This window comes from Rhinopithecus bieti, unplaced genomic scaffold (assembly GCF_001698545.2).
Source record: "Rhinopithecus bieti isolate Rb0 unplaced genomic scaffold, ASM169854v2 scaffold_5478, whole genome shotgun sequence".
Classification (NCBI taxonomy): domain Eukaryota; kingdom Metazoa; phylum Chordata; class Mammalia; order Primates; family Cercopithecidae; genus Rhinopithecus; species Rhinopithecus bieti.
The window spans coordinates 1,604,888-1,625,712 of NW_016805008.1; the positions used below are offsets into that span (position 1 = coordinate 1,604,888).

Below are 20,825 nucleotides of genomic sequence, written 5' to 3' on the forward strand. Positions count from 1 at the left end.
AGTCAGACATGCTCATCTCATTTACATTTCTGGACACTTTGTCAGTTCTTTTCAATATAGGCAGTCGCGTCCTGAAACACAGCTTGACAGAGGAGTCGTTAGCAAGGAAGCAGAGAAATGGTACTGGTGTCTGTCACAGTGTCCTTCCAAATTTAATCATCTGCTACTAAAGTCTTCTTTTAATGGTATTCTATTACATTTAGCTAGTTGATGCTTATTGGCTGGCTCCTTTTTTTTTTTTTTTTTTTGAGATGGATCTTTACTCTTGTCACCCAGACTGGAGTGCAATGGCACACTCTCAGCTTACTGCAACCTCCAACTCCCAGGTTCAAGTGATTCTCCTGCCTCAGCCTCCTGAGTAGCTGGGATTACAGGCACCCACCACAATGTCTGGCTTATTTTTTGTATTTTTAGTAGAGACAGGGTTTCACCATGTTTGCCAGGCTGGCCTCGAGCTCCTAACCTGAGATGATCCACCCACCTCTGCCTTCCAAAGTGCTGGGATTACAGGCATGAGCCACTGCGCCCGGCCTGGCTCCTTTTACTCAACCACTGTAATCCCACTGGTGTGATCTTTCTAAAACACAACCTGACTTCATCATTAGCTTTCTAGTGTGGCTTAAAATAATGGTCACAATCTACTCCTGGGACATCCTTCCAGCATTTTCTCTTCCATGTGGCCTGCTGGGCATTATTATCATCATATAGGATTTATGTTCTCTCTTGCTGCTGCATCTTTGTTCTATTGTCTGTCCAGAATAACCTTCTACTCTTCCTTATAGGCCAGTGTCTCTTTGTCCCTCAAACCTAATGCTTTCAGAGGTCTTCCTTAATACCCTGCCCCTTCCAAGCTCAAGCGTCTTTGCTGTGTCCTTCCACAGCACCTGGTGGGAGCCCTTCTTTCTGCCTGCATCTCTGTATTATGATTTATTTGTTTATGTAATTCACCTATCTTTTGGTGCCAGATGGAGCTTTCTGAGATAAGGGACTGACTCATCCCTGTACAGTTTGTGACCCATAGGTGATGCTGAAATCATATATTTTTAATGGCAGGAAGGATGTTAAAACTTTCCGGATGACAGTGTGGGGTACCATACAAAGAATGACCTAGCCCTGTTTCCTAGGAGGTCAAGATAAATTGGAGGGCATTTTATTTTCTCTTGTTTCTCAGAACTCGAACCTTTCCTGGCTCTAACTTAGGTGTGGATTGTGAGTAGAAGACAAGGCTGCTGAAGCAATGAAGCTTTACAAACCAAAGTTATTTGGAAGAATTGACTCTGAGCACCAAAACTCACTGGTACAAAGCCAACATGATAACCATTGTACTTAGGAAATGACTCACTGAATTGCATACACAGAACTAGGCCAGGAGATTTTCTTTTCTTGTGTACCAGCTAGTCAGGGTAGCAACCACTTTAAATTCTGTGGACTGATAGCCACTAATTCAGATGTACATAGGCACAAGTACTTGATAGAAAGCAGTCTATTATAAAGTATCACTTAATAAAAGCTCTAAGCAGTCTATGCAGGTAGGAGTAAGTCTTATAAAGATTAGGTTTGGCTATTCTCCACACCAATTCCTTGATTCCGATATTCAGTTACAGGTCACCCGCCCCAGCACCTTGCTATGTAGATACAAGTAGGCATTCTTTACTTCTAGATTTGAAACAATGACAAAGGGATTGAGTGGGAATGATTAATCTCATACTGGGGAATGATGATTGCTGGATGTATCACTTACCACACAATAGATATATTTAAATGTAACAGCTGTAACCAGCATAGGATGGAATTCTGATATCAGGCATAGGTGATAAACTTAAATCGACATTGGAAAAGTAGTTTCCAGCTTCTAATTCAGTGTAGTCCAGATGTTTTGACCCCACATACTGTTGATCATCCTCAATGTTACAGAAATTTGGTCTCACATTATCTGTGTTGAGAGTTCACTGTATCATTGTAGAACTTTCATTATTTCAGTGGAAGTCCTTACATCTGACATAATCAGATGTGTCTAATTAAAAAACTAGTTAGTCTAGCTAAGCAAAAGTTATTCAGATTATACATTTTGAAGTTTTTAAACCTAAACATAAAAGTACACTCATTTTCTAGTCTTTTGGGGAAAATAGAGTCAAAGCCTTGTCCTGAGTATGGTGCCACTGTTTGATTATTTTTTTCTGTATCCATAGAACAAGCTAAATCAATAATGCATTATTCAGTATTTCCAGTTTTTGTTTCCTAAAAATGGCCAGAAACCTTTGCATTCAAATATGTACAAAAAAGTTCAGTTCCTTACTCTTACAATTGACTTTGAATCTTTTGCCATTGTCTCTCCCACACCTAATACAATAACTGACTTTTTTTTCATCTTTTTTGTGACTTGCTTTTATTTAGCTTTTCCAAAGCATTCATCTTATTCAATTAGTCATTGAAGATATATCACGTTTGGTCTTGTCCTCTCATTTAATCAATGAACATAACATTTTGTTAAATTATTTGATGATAACCCACGGAACTGCAGGGGGTGGAGGTGCACAGAAAGAGCACACTGGCTTTCCAGAAGCACTTGGTGTGCCATGGGCATCTAGCAATATGTTTACAGAGAAAAAGGTGACTATTTTCAAGAAGTCCTTGGCCTTACATGTGCACATGTTCAGCACCAACTTTATTTAATGGAGTTCTGTTCAATTGCTCACTACCTTGATGTACTCGACAAAATGCCTGCTGTCTGCCGTGTTAACCCTGGCAATTTCTTTTGTCTGTTTTCTTGGCTTTGCAGCATTCTTGCTAAACAACAACAACAACAACAAAACCCCACTCTGTCAAGCTATATTCTTTCTGATATAGAGAGCTATTTAGGAGGATTATATTATCTACCCTTTTGACAAGAAGAAACAATTCGTGATTGAAGGCTGAGCTGGAAAATGGTCCCTGGAAGCACAAGTAGTTCCCTGGACCCCTTTGTGTAATGTGGATTGCTGTACAAGTGCATCATCTTGGGCTCTCCTTCCAGGGAACCAACCCCTCCTGAGATGGGGATTTGAGGGCAAGAGAGGGAGTGTTCTCATTAACTGTATAAAACCTGTAAGGAAGAGTGAGAAGCAGGATGACACAGAGAAAGACAGTAAGAAAGAATGTGGCTTCAGGTGAAGGCTCAGCCTGAACCCAAGGGAGCTCTGGGCTATAGGATGTTTCTTGCCTTGAATCCACCACTGGGGCAGGGAGTTGCAAAGCAACGTCATCTGAGAACTGCAACTTCCATCATCCAAGTACAATCCTCCAAAGAAGGTTGAAGTTATGTGAGCAGGTAGCAGCAGCTAAGCAACACATGCATGAAAACTAAATTGATAAAAGCAGTAAAAGGGGATCTGTGTAGGTGATTAACTGCAAATTCACAGAATATCAGATAGTAAATGTGTGGTATTTTTTAAATAGCTACTTTTATTGGACCCAATTTATGAGCCTCCCTAAATTTTCTGGGTTTCTCCTGTCTCTTGGGCCCTCAACTGGTTAGACAGAAAGAGACCAGGCCCAGTTTCCAAATGTCACCAGCTGACCCGTCTCCTCTGGGAAAGCCACCTTCAACATGTCTTCCATTATGCCTTCCACCATGGGAAGTGCAGCAGCTGCAGAGTCCAGACATGACCCAGGGAAACACACAGACTGCGGTTTCACCTTTCCTCTATTTCCAGACTCAAACACAAAACATCATCCAGTTGAAATGCCATACAGTAAGACATGGCATTTGGCTTTTGTAGTGGTTGTCACAAGGGGCCATAGCCACAACCAGGAAGAGGATAGGAGTTAATGCCCATGGGGGAAACTTTAACCAGTGGGGGCAACTTACAGATAAATTCCTTTTTGCTCTCTTCCTCTGATGGATTGTTTTGAGCTGCTGTGCTTCTGTAGAGCGTGTCTAGAGATTGTCCCTCGTGACTGGGCAAGCAGCTCTATTTTCCATTTTGAATCTGTGGCTGGCAAAGCAAGCACCACCTAGTATGTGCTTTTCATTGTTCTTGTTTCACTTCCCCTTTTCTCTCACTCTTCCTGCCCTGCAATTGCACCTTCTCACCTCCCCCAAAACATGTTAGCACATAATCCTAGCCTGATTTCCAAAATCAACAACAACAACAACAAAAACCCCACCAAAACAGAACCACAGGCAAAGACAGCACCCCTAGAGATCAAAGTTTCAGTACATGTATAAGTCCCCTAAATGGTGGGATTTCACTGTAAAACATCAGGAGAGATATTTTGAGTAAAGAGAGGGTAATCCTGAAATTGTTCTTTTGTTCTTTTTCTGTCTAAACAGTCAGTCCTATTAAAATCTAAGTGGATGCTAAGGAGCATCCCCAGGATGCTACAAAGAGTTTTCCTTTGTTAAGATGTCTTTTACAAACTAGCTCGGTGTCATGAGCACTGTGGTGAAGCACGGAAAGTAAAAACAAGGCAGAGGAGAATGTAGCATCCTAGAAGCTGCTTTTCCTCGAAGGAATGCAGAACATTCATGAACTGGCATAATGATGAGAGTGATGCAAAACATTCTTCTTTTTCAGAAAAGAGAATTGACTTGTTCTATGGCTCTGGTCAGATTGAGACCAGCAATTATGAGGCCAGGGCTAGTCTTTTAAAAAAAATATTGGCAGATAACATTATATATTTTTATCGTGTACAACATGATGTTGTGAAGTACATATATATTGTGAAATGGTTTTGAGCATTACTAATGTGCAGGCTAGAGAATCTGTCCCAACCACAAGTGATGTTTGCATCATCATTGTCACAATTAGTACTGATGGCTGTGGTCAATTTAGTCTGCAGCTATTAAGATGGGTATGGGGGAGTTGTTCTGTTTTCGCTATTTTATGCTTGTAGAAATGGCCTCAATTTTCTCTTCTGTCTGATTAGTCTTAGCATATGGATTTCTTTTTTGCCATATTCTATTGCAGAGGCTGCCTCTCTCCGCCTTTCTCCCTCACATCTGGAATCCAGCCAAAAGCACCAGAACAAGATGCTTCTCACATTTGAGCCCTTTTGTAAGGGTGCTGATTGCAACTTGGGTAACTTCAGTATAATCTAAGGTGGAAGCTTTCTGCTGCTTTTGGGGAAAAAATAAATGTCTAAAAATAAAACCTAGGCATAAAAATAGGGCCAAATACTCATTAACTGCCTCACTTAGCTGAACGCTGAAATTATTTCAACAGCACTAAATCAAGCCTTTGTGTGGAAGAGGTTGGGTATTTTTTTTATTCATGTACTTTATCTTAGATGTTAAATGGGTTACTGTAATTTCTAACTTTATTCAAAACATGAATTAAATAGTCCTCAGAGACTCAATTTTTGGCTTATGCTCATGCTGACCCTTGACTTGGAGCACTTGTGTTCACAAGCCTCCAGGAATGTATTTTGTGGGCTGCTGTGGGAAAGGATGGGGGGACAGACAGGACCAGGAGCAGAGTATTCAAGGCTTGGGATGCTAGGGTTAAGAATTTGGATCTTACTCTAGGTGTGGTGGGAAGCCACTGGAGGGATTTAATTAGGAGAATATTACAGAATGACTTCTTTGTTAAAAATATGACTCCTGACTGCTGTATTGACAGTGGATTGGAAGGAGACAACAGTAGGAAAAGGGTAACCAGTCAAATGCCTATTTATAGATATCCAGGTATGAAGGGATAGTGGCTTTTGAGCAGGATTGTAACAGAGTTGGAGAGAAGTAGACAAATAATGGAGTTTATCTAATTCATTAACAAGAAAAAGATTGGTTAATAGACTAGATACGGGGCATGAGAGAATGGAAGAGTCAAGATTAATTTCTAAGTTTCTGGCCCAAACAACTGGAAGAATTTGGTACTAGTTGAGATGAAGACTGGAGAAAGAACAGGATAGTTTTTGCTGTTTTGTTGTGTTTGGGGTGGGTCATAGAGCAATGGAAAAGGGAATGAGGTTGAAATGGTTCATGTTAACTTTGGGAATCTAAATGAACGGTTCAGAAGAATAGTTGAACGTATGACCTTGATCCAGTAGATAAGTTTGAGAATCCTTGATGTACAGATTATATTCAGAGTCATGAGACCAACTCACCTAAGGAGAGAGTAGAAAGAAAGAAAACCTGGTAATATTCCATATTTCCACATAAATAGGGCAAGCAGAAGATAACCAGTAAAGGACTAAGAAGGAATAGCAATGAGGAAGGAAAAACAGGAGAGTATGATGTTCCAGAAACCAAGAGAAGACTCTTAACAAAGGAAGGTAACAGTCAATTACATTAAATGCTGCTGTGAGGTTGAGTTAGATGAGGACAAATAACATTACTGTTTTTGGTGTTCTTGGTAATATTGACAAGGGCAGTTTATGACATGTCATGCAGAAAAGAGCCGAGAGTTGATAGGAGATTGTAAAGTGGGAAATGAAGACAGCTACTTAGACAATTATTTCAAGAAATTAATGGAGCTGAGAAATAGATAATCAAGAGTAAGGGGAGAATTTTTTGTTTTTTTTTCTCATGTTTCTAAGATGGGTGATTGGAGCATTTATACCTATAGAATTGATTCAGGAGAGAGAGAGAGATCCTGATGATGTAGTAGAAAGGAAATATGATTACAGGGACAAATTTCCTTTTTTTTTTTTTTAAATTATACTTTAAGTTCTGAGTTACATGTGCAGAGCACACAGTTTTGTTACATAGGTATAAAGGTGCCCTGGTGGTTTGCTGCACCCATCAACCTGTCACCTACATTAGGTATTTATCCTAACATTATCCCTCCCCTAGCCCCCAACCCCCTGACAGGCCGCGGTGTATGACGTTCCCTTCCCTGTGTTCATGTATTCTCATTGTTCCACTCCCACTTATGACTGAGAACATGCAGTGTTTGGCTTTCTGATCTTGTGATAGTTTGCTGAGAATGATGGTTTCCAGCTTCATCCATGTCCCTGCAAAGGACATGAACTCATTCTTTTTTATGGCTGCATAGTATTCCATGTGTATGTGTGCCACATTTTCTTTATCTAGTCTATCATTGATGGACATTTGGGTTGGTTCCAAGTCAAAATTAAAAAGAACTAGAGAAGCAACAGCAAACAAATTCAAAAGCTAGCAGAAGACATGAAATAACCAAGATCAGAGAAGAACTGAAGGAGATGGAGGAACGAAAAACCCTTCAAAAAATCAATGAATCCAAGAGCTGTTTTTTTTTTAAATCAACAAAATAGACCACTAGCCAGACTAATAAAGAAGAAAAGAGAGAAGAATCAAATAGACACAATAAAAAATGATAAAGGGGATATCACCACTGATCCCACAGAAATACAAACTACCATCAGAGAATACTATACACACCTCTACACAAATAAACTAGAAAATCTAGAAGAAATAGATAAATTCCTGGACACATATACCCTTCCAGGTCTAAGCCAGGAAGAAGTCAAATCCCTGAATAGACCAATAATAAGTTCTGAAATTGAGGCAGTAATTAATAGCCTACCAACCAAAAAAAGTCCAGGACCAGACAGATTCACAGCCAAATTCTACCAGAGGTGGAAAGAGGAGCTGGTACCATTCCTTCTGAAACTATTCCAAACAATAGAAAAAGAGGGAATCCTCCCTAACTCATTTTATGGGACAAATTTCTTGAATGCAGAAAGGCGTGAGATGCAGAGTACAGGGAAAGGTTTGGCCTTGGATAAGAGCAGAAGGAGAGACAAAAAGAGTGCACCTAGATGTTAATGGGTTGGTTGAGTTACTGATAGGAGGATGAGGGAGTAGCCATAATCAGTCACAGCAATTAATGAAGTAAGAGCATCAGCTGGAAAGGAGGTGAGAAAAGGGAATGTCAATTTCAAGAGAAGGTAGCAAATATTGGAGTCATTCTAGGCAGTGGGAAGATGAACCTCTAGTAGGACAATGGACATGGAATGTTTCAGGGTTACATTAAACACGGTGAATTCGAGTTAATTTTTGCTTGGAAAGAGACTGTAATTAAATTTTAAGGTTTTTAAAATGGCATATAGAGGCAAACGGTATTATTACATGTTTGCATATTTTCATAGTAGAAAAATGAGTTTAACGATTAGTTGTAATCTTACTATTCAGAGATAATCATTGTGATATCCTTTTATATATTATACATACAAATACTTCCATAGGAAGAAATATAAAGGTCTTAATCTTGATAACCAATACTATTTTAGAGCAGTTTTGACTTTACCAACTATCTTAGTTATTGCTCTAAGAGAAACAAAAACAAATGGAGTGATAAATTTGTCATATTGCAAAAGTATTTCTATATTTTGTTGCTTTTTCCATTTTTATAGAGATATATCTGTAGTAGAAAATGTACAGTTAATGTTAAAAGGTCTTCCTAAGGTTGTGTTTTCAATAACTTTCTTATAGTCTTTAAAATGTAAAAAAGAAACTCTAAATTATTAACCTACCAGGTTTTATTTTGATAAGATGTGATTAAGGAATCTAATTTTACTTTTTTTAAGAAAAAATTGTTATTTTAAATTCAGGAGATACATTTGCAGGCTTATTACATGGGTATATTGCATGGTTAATTTCACTTCTTAAAATAGTTTTAAGTCATTCTTAAATCACATTATCTCACAACAAATATAGAACATATTCTTGTAATAGTAGAGCTCCTAAATGATATCTTTTTATTTATTTATTTTATTATTTTTTTTTGAGACAGAGTCTCACTGTCTTGCCGAGGCTGTAGTGCAGTGGTGCAGTCTCGGCTCACTGCAACCTCTGCCTCCCTGGTTCAAGCAATTTGCCTGTGTCAGCCTCTTGAGTAGCTGGGACTACAGGTACATGCCACCACACCCGGCTAATTTTTGTATTTTTAGTAGAGACAAGCTTTCGCCATGTTGGCCAGGCTGGTCTTGAACTCCTGACCTTGAGTGATCCTCTTGCCTTGGCCTCCCAAAGTGCTGGGATTACAGGTGTGAACCACCATGCCCAGCCACCAAATGATACCTTTAAAATTTTCTTTTAAAGATTGTAAAACCAATTGTATGCTATTCTTTAAACAAGCTATTTCTTACAGTGTAAAAATTATCTTTAATCCTATCATCTGGGAAAATCAGTTATATTGTACTTGCTTGAAGTAATGTGTATACACATTTTGCCATCTATATTTTCTCACTTTTTTGAGTTTTTGAAACATTCTTTGTAAACCATGAATTTAATGACTTGCACTAGTATCAGATATGTAAAAATATATTTTCAGGTTTTAGTTGTTCTTTATTTGTGATTATAAACAACATCATAGTTAATACCACTGGCACTTAATATTGAATTTAAATTGATTTTAGTTTTTTCTATTATTAAAGCAATATGTCCATGTAGAAAGCCTTAAAAATAGCAAACTATTATCCAGAGAACCACTGTTGCATATATACCAAATCTTTATTCATTCAAGAGCCATGTTTCAGCACCTGTTAATAGCAGTCACTGCTTCAGATATGAAACCTGCTCTTCATAGTTAACATCCTCATATATTTAGTCATATATCTTGTCAGTATCCTATGAGCAGAAATGTGCTTTTATAAAAGGAAACATGCTATTTAGAAATTGTATTGTAATCTAATTTTTCTCCGATAACCCCTTAAGAAATTCCTTCCATGCCATTGAACCATCCTTTACAATATCATGTTTAATGGCTACAAAAGAATTATTCGTGTGAATATACCACTCTTTTCCAATTCCCTTTTGCATTTTAAATCCATAACATGTGCACTTTACTTCTCTTTGATAGCATGACTAATATGTCCTGCATGAGACATGAAGGCACAGACGTCTTTCTTCCTCATTCTCATATCATCTCTGAGTGGATCTCAAGGTAATTTCCTTTGTAATACGAGTGTTAGTTATTTGCATTATCAGATAGAAACATGAGCACACAATGCAAGGTGGCTATTTCCTCCATAGCCATAGCATTGTGAACTTTCCTAAATCATCAGTTAATCAGAAGCAAGGAACAGGCTAGAAGTCTGCATGAAGACTAAAAATTATATATATATTTTCTGTCCACTCTGATTAAGCACTCTTTCTAATCTGTTATCTGCTACCAGAAATAAGTTCACTGGAAAAACAAGTTTGATTGATTGACTTTTTTTTTTTAAGTGTAAGCTTGGTACTTACCACTTGACAGAAGGCATTATCAGCTTTGCTAGGTCCTATGACAGGCATTCTTAATTATCCAGTGAAACATTAGAGGGGTTTAGCAGAGCAATTAGGGAGATCGACAATCACTCTTTTCCTTGCCCATCTTTCCGTGTCTTTCTTTCAGCATAATGCCACATCCCTCTAGCTCTCTGAAGAGAAACTAAATCTCTCTGAGGAAGAGAGGCGGGACATGGTAGGTTAGAAAGAGCCCCAGAGGGAAAGGCAGAGGATAAAGACTGTGACAGAGCCACTTGGGCACCCAGTTCTTCCATCTTGGGTGGCCTGGGCCATGAGCCAAAGGAGTTACTCCATTGTGCAAAAAGTCAGGACCTTTCCAGTGCCAATGTCTTAGAATCCATAGACAGGGCACAAGATCTACTTAAAATATTTTGTAAATCAAAGTAGTTAGAATACTGCCTTCATTGATAGGAAGTGTCTGGGTATATTTTCTTTGCAAAAATCTCTTATTCTGCTATTTCATTTGCTTTTTGAAATCAACTTGTGAAGTTGACAGTGAAAAGAAAAAAAAAAACAAAATAAGTAAATCAAGATAATTGGGGATTAGGCTTCCACATTTATCTCCAGATATTCCTTACCTACATTTTGACTAATTCAGGATATCCTGAGAGCAGTCTTAAAGTCAAAGCAAATGAATGACTCCATTTTCCTTTTGGACTCCTCCTGCTCATGTCCTCCCCTATTTAGATCTAGTCTACAGATATTCCTGTCAGATTCCTGAACCCAGCATTGTCTTCTACGTGCTCCAAATATTTTCTTACCCAATCAAGCTGAGTTTATTCCATTCTTTTAGGACCTGCTGGCTGTTGCTAGCTGGATAAACTAATTTATTATTGCTAGTAGGAGTTAAATGTGAATATGTTCTGGGAATGAAATCAAAAGTCGTCTTTCAACATACATGATTTCCAGGCCAGGATTGGGAGATGAGATTATTGATCAAGTGGGCAGCAAACCAGTGTTTCTACGCCTTGGGCTGTTACCAGTTCTCCCAGTTACATTGAATAAAACGGATATTCAATTAAAATTAAAACTCAAACACAGAGCTTCATGGTTTGTTTCTAATAATCAGACAACAAGTGTTTTTGATGATGTGGTCTATTAATAATCAGGCTGCTAACCTAGGAAGGTTCTTCTGGGTAGTTCTGGTATAATCCTGACCAAGCACACATTATTAATTCTCTTTATAACTTCTCTGCTCTTGACTGTAGGCATATTCCTTTTGGGTTTCTTCACTTATGTTCCTATGAATGAACAAATCATCATTGGAAGACTTGATGAAGATATAATTCTCCCTTCTTCATTTGAGAGGGGATCCGAAGTTGTAATACACTGGAAGTATCAAGATAGCTACAATAGCTACAATGTTCACAGTTACTACAAAGGCAGTGGCCATTTGGAAAGCCAAGATACCAGATATGCAAACAGGACATCCCTTTTCTATAATGAGATTCAAAATGGGAATGCGTCTCTATTTTTCAGAAGATTAAGCCTTCTGGACGAAGGAATTTACACCTGCTATGTAGGAACAGCAATTCAAGCGATTACAAACAAAGTGGTGCTAAAGGTGGGAGGTAAGTGTGCATGTAAATTTTCATGAAACATAGCAATGCCATCATTCCGTGTTATTAGTAAGCATCTTTGTCCTAATATGCCATGAGCTTCCTTCCAAGTCAGTACATGGAAATCTCCTTATTTTTAATGCACAGCATCTTGTAGTATACTAATGTTATAAATGATACAACTGTTCCCCTGTTGGTGGGTATTCAGGCATTTCCAGTGTTTTCCATTACATGGTTGTGATGAACACCCTTATAGCTGTACTTAATACCAGGAAATAATCTGAAAGCAAAGCACCAGAAGTAAGATTTAAAACGTTACTGACACTAACAGCATAAGACCATCCACTTTCTCCTTAGTCTTATCAGTACCAAATAACTGCCAATATCATGACTGAAAAGTTATTGAATTGTTGATTTAAATTGCATTTTTCTATATTATAAATGAGGTTAATTTTTATATTATATGCTTTCCTTCTCTATATTAGCTATATATAACACTATACCTATATAACTATAAGCCATTAATATAGTTAATATATGCAGTTATGTACAGTTAATATCACTCAAACACAGCTTCATGGTGGTTATATATAACTATATATAACTATATATTAACTGTATTACTATATTAACTGTTGCTAATTCTCATAGTTATATTGAACCAAACAGGTATCAGATTAGATTAGAAGCTCTTTGAAGAAACTCAAAGAGCTTCATGGCTCCTTATTACTGGATTACCAAGAGTTCCTGATGATGTGCTCTGTTAATGATCAGGCTGCTGATCATTTATATGTAATATAGTTAGTATGTAGTATAATATATAGTACAATTTTACATATAGATATATACACACATATATGCAGTATTTTCTTATGGATTTTTTTCCCAGCACTAGTTTCTTTTTCTTCTGTCCCTTTTAGCTGCTTCAGACCTTGATTCAGAAATCACAAAATTATGTGTAAACAGAGTCAAATAGGTGCTCTGAGTCAGTATTTGAGAAGTGTAGAGTGCCACATGAACTCTATTTTATAGACTTAGACACCCTCATTTTGGTTTCTCAATGAAGCCATTAGATTTCTTTTCCAGCTATGTTTCTAGAGAATTGAGATTGCTAGTTGCCACATACCCATGCCTGCTCTTTTTTTATTTCTTCTAGATAACTGCACTATATCTTAAGGTTCTACAAAGGTGTTTTTTTTCCCCCTTTCAGCCAAATTTTGCTCATAAAACTTAGCTTTTCATTTCATGGGTATTAAACAGTATTCTGCACAGATGGCCTATAAAAAAGCCAATGATGGCAGTTTTTCATGTGCCCTTCTTTCTCCTATGTAGTTTTTCTCACACCCATGATGAAGTATGAAAAGAGGAACACAAACAGCTTCTTAATATGCAGCGTGTTAAGTGTTTATCCTCGTCCAATTATCACGTGGAAAATGGACAACACACTTATCTCTGAAAACAATATGGAAGAAACAGGGTCTTTGGGTCCTTTTTCGATTAACAGCACACTGAATATTACAGGATCAAATTCATCTTATGAATGTACAATTGAAAATTCACTGCTGAAGCAAACATGGACAGGGCGCTGGACAATGAAAGGTAGGCTCCACAGGACTTTCTGTGTACGCTATTTCGAGGTTGGGGAGTAATGGGGACTGATTTTCAAGGAAAGAAAGGAAGATGAAAGAATAGAAAGCAAATCCATCTGCAGCAGTTAGAAGACCAAGACCGGAGCCCTAGGGCTGGTTCTTCTGACTGGATTACATTAAGCAATCATTCTTACTTTTGAGCATTAGTACCGTACCTCATTGATAACATAGAAGTAATTCTTACCTTGCTAGGTATTTATGAGTTGATTGAAAACATTTATGAAGTGGAAAGAGGCAAATCTGTTCTTGAATATTACTGTATTTCTCAGTGGCTCATCCTTCAAACAGGATTTTCTGTCAGCATTGCTCTTTAAAAAATCAAAAGAGAAAGAATACATGTCTTTCAGCAAATCACAACTTCCAGTCTTTCAATTAAACAAAATATTAATTAGTATAATTGCTTCTTTTTGGTTTCTTTACATAGTGTTAGCCCGTCAATCTTTATCCACTACCTCTATCACAACATGGTCAGTTTTTAGTACTCTTTCTTCTCATTTATTTGAACAGATCCAAACTCTGATCAATCTCTATATCCAAAACCTGTTTAATAAAAATTAATTTGCTATCTCCATATTCAATTCCAAGAAAATTTGTTTTCCTTTTGAGATGGAGTCTCGCTTTGTTGCCCAGGCTGGAGTGCAGTGGCGTGATCTCGGCTCACCGCGATCTCGGCTCACTGCCACCTCTGCCTCCTAAGTTCAAGTGATCCTCCTGCCTCAGCCTCCTGAGTAGCTGGGATTACAGGCATGTGCCACCACGTGTGGCTAATTTCTGTATTTTTTAAGTACAGATGGGGTTTCACCATGTTGGTCAGGTGGGTCTCGAACTCCTGACATTATGATTTGCCCACATCAGCCTCCCGAAGTGCTGAGATTACAGGCAGCCACCATGCCCAGACTGTTTTTTATTTTATTCTTAATAAAGCAAAAATTTTCTGTCAGTCTCCCTTATATGGGGAAAATGGAGGGTAGCTGTTTTTTTCAGCCTTCTCTTGCCTAGCATCTCATATTCTCAAAATGCTCACCAAAAATATACTGAAATTGTGGGTGATTCACCACATTTACATGAGTCCAGTGTTAAAGGAATGAGTACCCAATGTTCATTCTCCATCATCAGGCAGCAATGGAAACATGGGAAAGGGTTGCAAATGTTAATATTATAAACATTGTCTTTGGAAAATCCTAATTTCTCATGTTCATTTAGAATTGAGTGTCTTGAAGCATGAACAGTTCTTTAGGCTCAGTACTGTTTGGTCTCATTGAAAAGCTACTACGTGCCAAATTTTGTTGCTCACAGACTGTGAACTTAGGAACGTGGTCTCTACTGATTTCTGTATCCACAGCATCTAGTACAGATATAAAAATTAAACTAGGAACATAGCTTACAAAGGGAGTGATTAATTCTACTCTCTGTGGTTGGGCACAAATGGGGTTGTTACAGAGTATGTGCTTAAGAAAGTTGCATAAGGGCAGAATTTTAGAAGAATAGTAGGACATTCCAGGAGAACAGGAATATTCCAGGTAAAAAGCACAGAAAAGTAAAATTGCCTGGATTTGTGGAATCTACAGATCAAGAGATGAACCTGGAGAGGGAGGCAAAAAAAAAAAAAAAAAAAAAAAACAGATGAAAGACCTTTTACACGTTGGTAAGGAGCTTGTTGAGTCTTGGAGATAGGATGGATCAGAAGAGGGATTTGAAACACAGAGAGCCCCTAGATTTGCCTTTTGGAAGGCTTGCTTTGGCATCACTCTCCTGCAGGTAAACTGGAAGCCAGGTGAGTCTAGAATCAGGGAGAACAGTCCATGGCAGTCCATAGAGGTCAGCCTACAGCACTACAGAACAGGAAGGACAAGACGGAGCTGGGTCTGGAGGGGCAAGGCAAGAAAATTCAGCAGAGTCTCTCTTCTAAAAGAGCTCAGTCCAGTGGGGGTTGCCTGCACACAGTTGGAAATATTCTTACATGCAGAAAAAGAGATTTTTGTCTAGATAAAGAGATTAAGAAGTAGTGAGGCCATAAAGTTAGAGACCACTAGGGAGTAGGTAGGGTAACAAAAGGGGTGTTCTGGGGAACACCAGCATTAGAGAGGCCAAACATTGAGTTTAATAGGCTAGCAACTGGTAGCAACATTCCTGAGTGCTCACTGTCAGGTTCTAAGAGTTAAAACAAGTACATCACCCCTCTAGCTGGCCCTGGCTTTGCCCTCCTTGAAGGTTTACACTAACCTTGGTGGGAAACTTTAAAATAGTGGTAGTAGAACTTGTCTTGTAAGAAACCACGGCACAAATATAATTACTGTCCAAAAAGTTATTTCTAAATATATCAATATTAGTGCCTTTGTTCTCTGCTTTCTAAGTGTAACTTAGAGAATTCTTTTGAAATGTTTATCTTCATTGATGTTTTCTTTTCTATTGTGTTGTTAGATGGCCTTCATAAAATGCAAACTGAACATGTTTCACTCTCATGTCAACTTGTAAATGATTATTTTTCTCCAAACCAAGACTTCAAAGTTACTTGGTCCAGAATGGAAAGTGGGATTTCCTCTATCCTGGCTTACTATCTGAGCTCCTCACAAAATACAACTTTCTATGAATCCCGATTCTCATGGAACAAAGAGCTGAAAAACCAGAGTGACTTCTCTATGAATTTGATGGATCTTAGTCTTTCAGACAGTGGGGAATATTTGTGCAATATTTCTTCGGATGAATATACTTTACTCACCATACACACGGTGCATGTAGGTAAGCTGCAAGTAGGTTTGGATAATGGGTTTTGGCTATAGCATTAGAGGTTTGTGAATATCAGACAGAAAATTAGGTTGGCTTTTCAAGAATACATTGATACCCTCTCAAAATATAATCTACAGGAGTATTTCTGGTCAGGATGTCGATTATCCTCCCTCCTTCAACCACATAAAAGTCCTGTTTTGAAAAAAAAAATTACTCCCACAGATTTCCTTTCAGGATTTTGGGGCTTCAGAAATGAGGAGGAAACATAGATTTTCATGACTCCATGGGCTAAGCATCTTCCATTTCTGCTCACTGCTGTGCCTAATATATACCTTAGCCCTAATGTTTGGGTAGTCAAGGCTAGGGACACATTAGGAAGTTACAATCGGGGTCCTGAAGAATGCTGGGAAAACATGGCAGTGTCTATGAACTTGGAAATAATCACCGCACAATATTTGAAGCACCAAGTATATATTCCTGGTTCAGTTCATTTTTACCTCTGTTGATAGTTCACTGCCAAAAACCATTATCTAAAATATTTCTAGTCAACTAACCATCGAGTCATGGAATATATACTCATGAAGCTGACCTTCTAGGTGAGCTAGATGGTCCCACCCTTAAACTATCAACTTCACATCATGGCAGACCATGGCAGCTCTTTCTGTCCTTCAGTAAAGATATTTGAACTAGTGGAACTTATGTTTTAGAAGTATTTCTATCATTTCAATTGTGAAAACTAGGAGGAATAGCATTTGAAGTTTTGGTGATTCTGTGTGGTGAGATTTGGAGATAAGAGCACAGGGTTGTCCTTTAGGTTATGTGATCTTCAAATACTTGGAAGCTTCTGGACATTGAGTAATAACACTCCCTTTGTAGAGCTGCCACTTTGAGAGTAGAGAATGAAAAACTGGGGCTACATTTGAAGCTCCTATTTTTCTCCAAAAATAAAAGTGTCAGTTTTATGTAAAATACAGTTAAGCCTGCAATCTATTTTTAAAAATGTTGCCTCATGTTGGATTCATTTTGGAGTGTAAAAAAAAATAGTCAAGAAGAAATGTCCTAAAGACCACATATGGCCCGTCTTCCCACCCAGAGATCTAATTTTCAGTTCACACAAAGTGAAACATCAGGACCATTCCATCTCTGACAAAAGAGTATTTTCGGAACCTCTCATTCTCAAATAAATGTTGGCAGGTGGGGCTGGGGGAGGGTGTGCTCACCCTTCCCCACCAGGAAGAGGACTTGGCAGGAGCCACCCCAGCAGGGCAGGAAACAGGGCAAACAGTCTTGGTATCTTAAATATCATCCTTTCGAGGAACTTATTTCCTATTCTGAATTGTGACTTTTCCATTTGTTGTCTTTCCCAGGAGGTGCTACAACAAGATACGGGTCTTACGATTCCTTGAATCTAGATCTGGTCAATTAAGTTTGCACCAAGCTGAATGGAATTAAATAATCCTTGCTAAGTTTTGCTGCTGAATCAATACGTGACCTTGGGCAAATATCTTTAGAGATGGGGGAACCTGAGGGTCACGAGTACAGTGAGAAGTAGACTTGTAGATTTCCTTGTAGGATTTCCTTTAGGAGGAAGAAAAATGCAAATGTAAATGAAAACACTGTAGAAAGTCAACCTAATGTTCCTACTTAATCTCTCCTTTACGTAGGTACATTAGTCCCCCCTTTCCATGGGGGATATGTTCCAAGACCCCCAGTGGATGCCTGAAACTATGGACAGTACCAAACCCTATATATGCATTCCCACATGGTACCAGGATTAATCTGCCCTTCCATGTTTATGCCTTGGTGCCTCATTCACACTTCTTATGATTACAGGTTCTACTGGGCATCTTCTTCCAGCAGAGCTTGTTTTCATTGCAATTAAAGACTTGCTTTGGATGGAAATGTGGCTGTAGCTTCATCATAAGCAGACACAGCCTCTCCAGTAATCTTTATATTTTTCAATCCAAGCTGATTTCTAAATCTGTGTAGCCACCCTCTACTTGCAGTAAATGGCCTGTTTCAAGGGATCTCTTGCTGAAATCTTCATAAAAGCCCAAAGCCTTCCAGTGTAACATATCATCAAGCAGAATACATTTCTGTTCATATCTTCCACCCTTAAATTTAATGCCATTTCCATCTTAGCATGTACAACACAGTGTGGCCATAACTGTTGTAGGTTGAGACAACACAAATTTTCTTCTTTCTTTCTTCACAATTTTACAGATAGAAGATTCATTTTCACCATAGATCTCAGCAACCTCAATATATGATTTTTCATATGTCAAGAGCTTTAATTGTTTTAGTTCAAGGAAGCAGTTTATGGCTTCTTTTTGGTATATCCAAATTGCCAGCATCACTACTCTTGTGCTTTGTGAACATTCTTAAAGAAAATAAGGGTTACTTGAACACAAGCATTGTTATACCATGACAGTCAATCTGATAACTGAGATGGCTAGTAAATGATTCATGGTGGTAGTGTGTACAACGTGGATATGCTGGACAAAGGGTGCAGTCACATCCCAGGTGGGATGGAGTGGCACGACACGATATTTCATCATGCTACTCAGAATGGCACACAATTTAAAACTTAAGAATTGTTTACTCTTGGAATTTTCCATTTGGTTATGTTTGGACTACAGTTGACCATGGGTAACTAAAACCTCAGAAAGTTAAACCATGGATAAAGGGGACTCCTGTATGGAATTTCAGAATGACACAAATAGGTGAAGAGATTAATATTTTATTAGTTGTAAAACACTATAGTATGTTCATAGAAAATGACATTTGTTATGTAAACAGAGGTATTCGTTCTAAAGAATAGCCACAAACGTTTTCCTCCTTAATTGACCTTTGTGCTCTATCGCTTGCTGCCCATGTTTTAGCAGAACATAGACCATAAGGTTAGCAGGGTTCTGACTTTGGTAACCCAGGGTCTCTGGAGTCCCCACTTCCATTAATACTACTTTCAACAATTCTAGTCCTGACCAAGATGTTGGAGAATGGAGAAAGTTTAGGCTCCTCCAGTTATTTCTGAGGAGCTCTAAACACTATCAGCAGGTCCTCCTTTTCTGCAGTTTGTTACCCAAAGTCAACCGCAGTCTGAAATTTTTAAAAGGAAAATTCCAGAAATAATGTTTTAAATTGTGTGCCATTCTGAGTAGCATGATGAAATGGTACTCCATCCTGCCTTGAAGGTGAATCCTCCCTTTGTCCAGCATATCACACTGTGGATGCTACCCGCCTGTTAGTCATTTAGCCCTCCGGATAATCAGATCTACTGTCATGATATTGCAGTGCTTATGATCAAGTGAGCCTTATTTTATTTAAGAAAGGCCTCAAAGCACAAGAATAGTGATGTTGGCAATTCGGATACACCGAAGAGAAGTCGTGAAGTGCTTCCTTTAAGGGAAAGCTTTCAACTTAAGGGGGAAAAAAGCTTATGTTGAGGTTGCTAAGATCTACAGTAAGAATGAATCTTCTATCTATAAAACTGTGAAGATGGAAAAAGAAATTAGTGCATACTATGCATAAGGTTCGGTACTAAGGTTTCAGGCATCCATTCAGGGGTCTTGGAATGTATCCCCCAGGGATAAGGAGGGACTACTGTGCCTATTATCTGTGTGGTCACCTGCCACCTCTAACTCAAGACCATGGCTTCTACTTAGCTCCTTTTATTACCTCTGAACTTACCACTGTTCCCTTAGGACCCTGTCTTCTCTAGGCCAATGGCAGATGGCACTCTTACTTCATCCTCCAAGGTGAACACTGGGCTGAGGCTAATTTATGGACATAATTATTCCTTTATAAAAATGTGTTATTTCTTATTACAGTATAAACCAATAGAAACTTAAAAGGCATAATAGATGTATTGCCTCTCCAGTTTTCAGACTTTTCTCCCAGCTCCCCCAACCCCCACCAATCTCCAATAATATTATGGTGTCTGTCGGCTTCCCACAATAGATACACTGAGACTAGGAGATATTTATGCTCAAGACAAACTCTCCTGTCCAGTCTGGGTTCTTGGCTTTATCCTAAAGGACCTTTTTATTATGCAAAGTGTTTTCATATTAATTCAGCCTCCTACCTGTAATGCAGAAATAACTAGTTTTAAAAATAGTAAACATACTCCACCCTCACCCACCCACACATTTCTTATTTGGTACCTTTTCTTCCAGTTCACAGACTTTGTTTCTCTGTTTTATTTAGAACCAAGCCAAGAAACAGCTTCCGATAACAAAGGCTTATGGATTTTGGTGGCCAGTCTGATTTTGGTGGCCGGTGTGATTTTGGTGCTCTGTCTGATTTTGCTGATTCGGAAAGTAAAATGTTGCACAGGTAATATCTCAGGAAGAATTTGGGCTCTGCCCCACATGTTCCACATCATGTATATTAAAGATAACATGGAAATACATGCCCAAACAGCTACTGGGCATGTAAATTGATCTGAATTTTCTGGAATGTCATTCACAAAATTCACCCAAAATCTTTTAAAATGCTCCTACATTTCCACCTAACCGTTCCACTTCTAGGAATTTATCTCACATTAAATGAGCAGAGGTACACCAAACTATATACAAGCATATTCACTGCAGCACACTGCTATTGCTTTTAGATTTCCTACTATTGTCAATAAATAATTGAGAAATAAATTAATTGATGATCATACTTTTTAAAATTTTAATCTAGTATTGAAATGATAAC

At 38.3% G+C, this 20,825-nt stretch overlaps 1 protein-coding gene across 9 annotated transcripts in view; it reads left to right on the forward strand.

The window, feature by feature from the left end:
• HHLA2 (HHLA2 member of B7 family) overlaps positions 1 to 20,825 on the forward strand; it is a 114,117-nt gene that overhangs the window by 46,073 nt on the left and 47,219 nt on the right. For 7 of the 9 annotated variants that reach the window (XR_001885326.1, XM_017870864.1, XM_017870868.1 and 4 more), the window contains 5 exons: positions 9,762 to 9,845; positions 11,398 to 11,760; positions 13,081 to 13,347; positions 15,819 to 16,136; positions 20,331 to 20,459. Coding sequence is in view for 8 of the 9 variants with exons in the window: in XM_017870864.1 (XP_017726353.1) it covers positions 9,788 to 9,845; positions 11,398 to 11,760; positions 13,081 to 13,347; positions 15,819 to 16,136; positions 20,331 to 20,459 (1,135 nt within the window). In the remaining variant the exon portion in view is untranslated. The remainder of the gene's footprint in view (positions 1 to 9,761; positions 9,846 to 11,397; positions 11,761 to 13,080; positions 13,348 to 15,818; positions 16,137 to 20,330; positions 20,460 to 20,825) is intronic. The other 2 variants (XM_017870871.1, XM_017870872.1) reach the window with 1 other exon arrangement.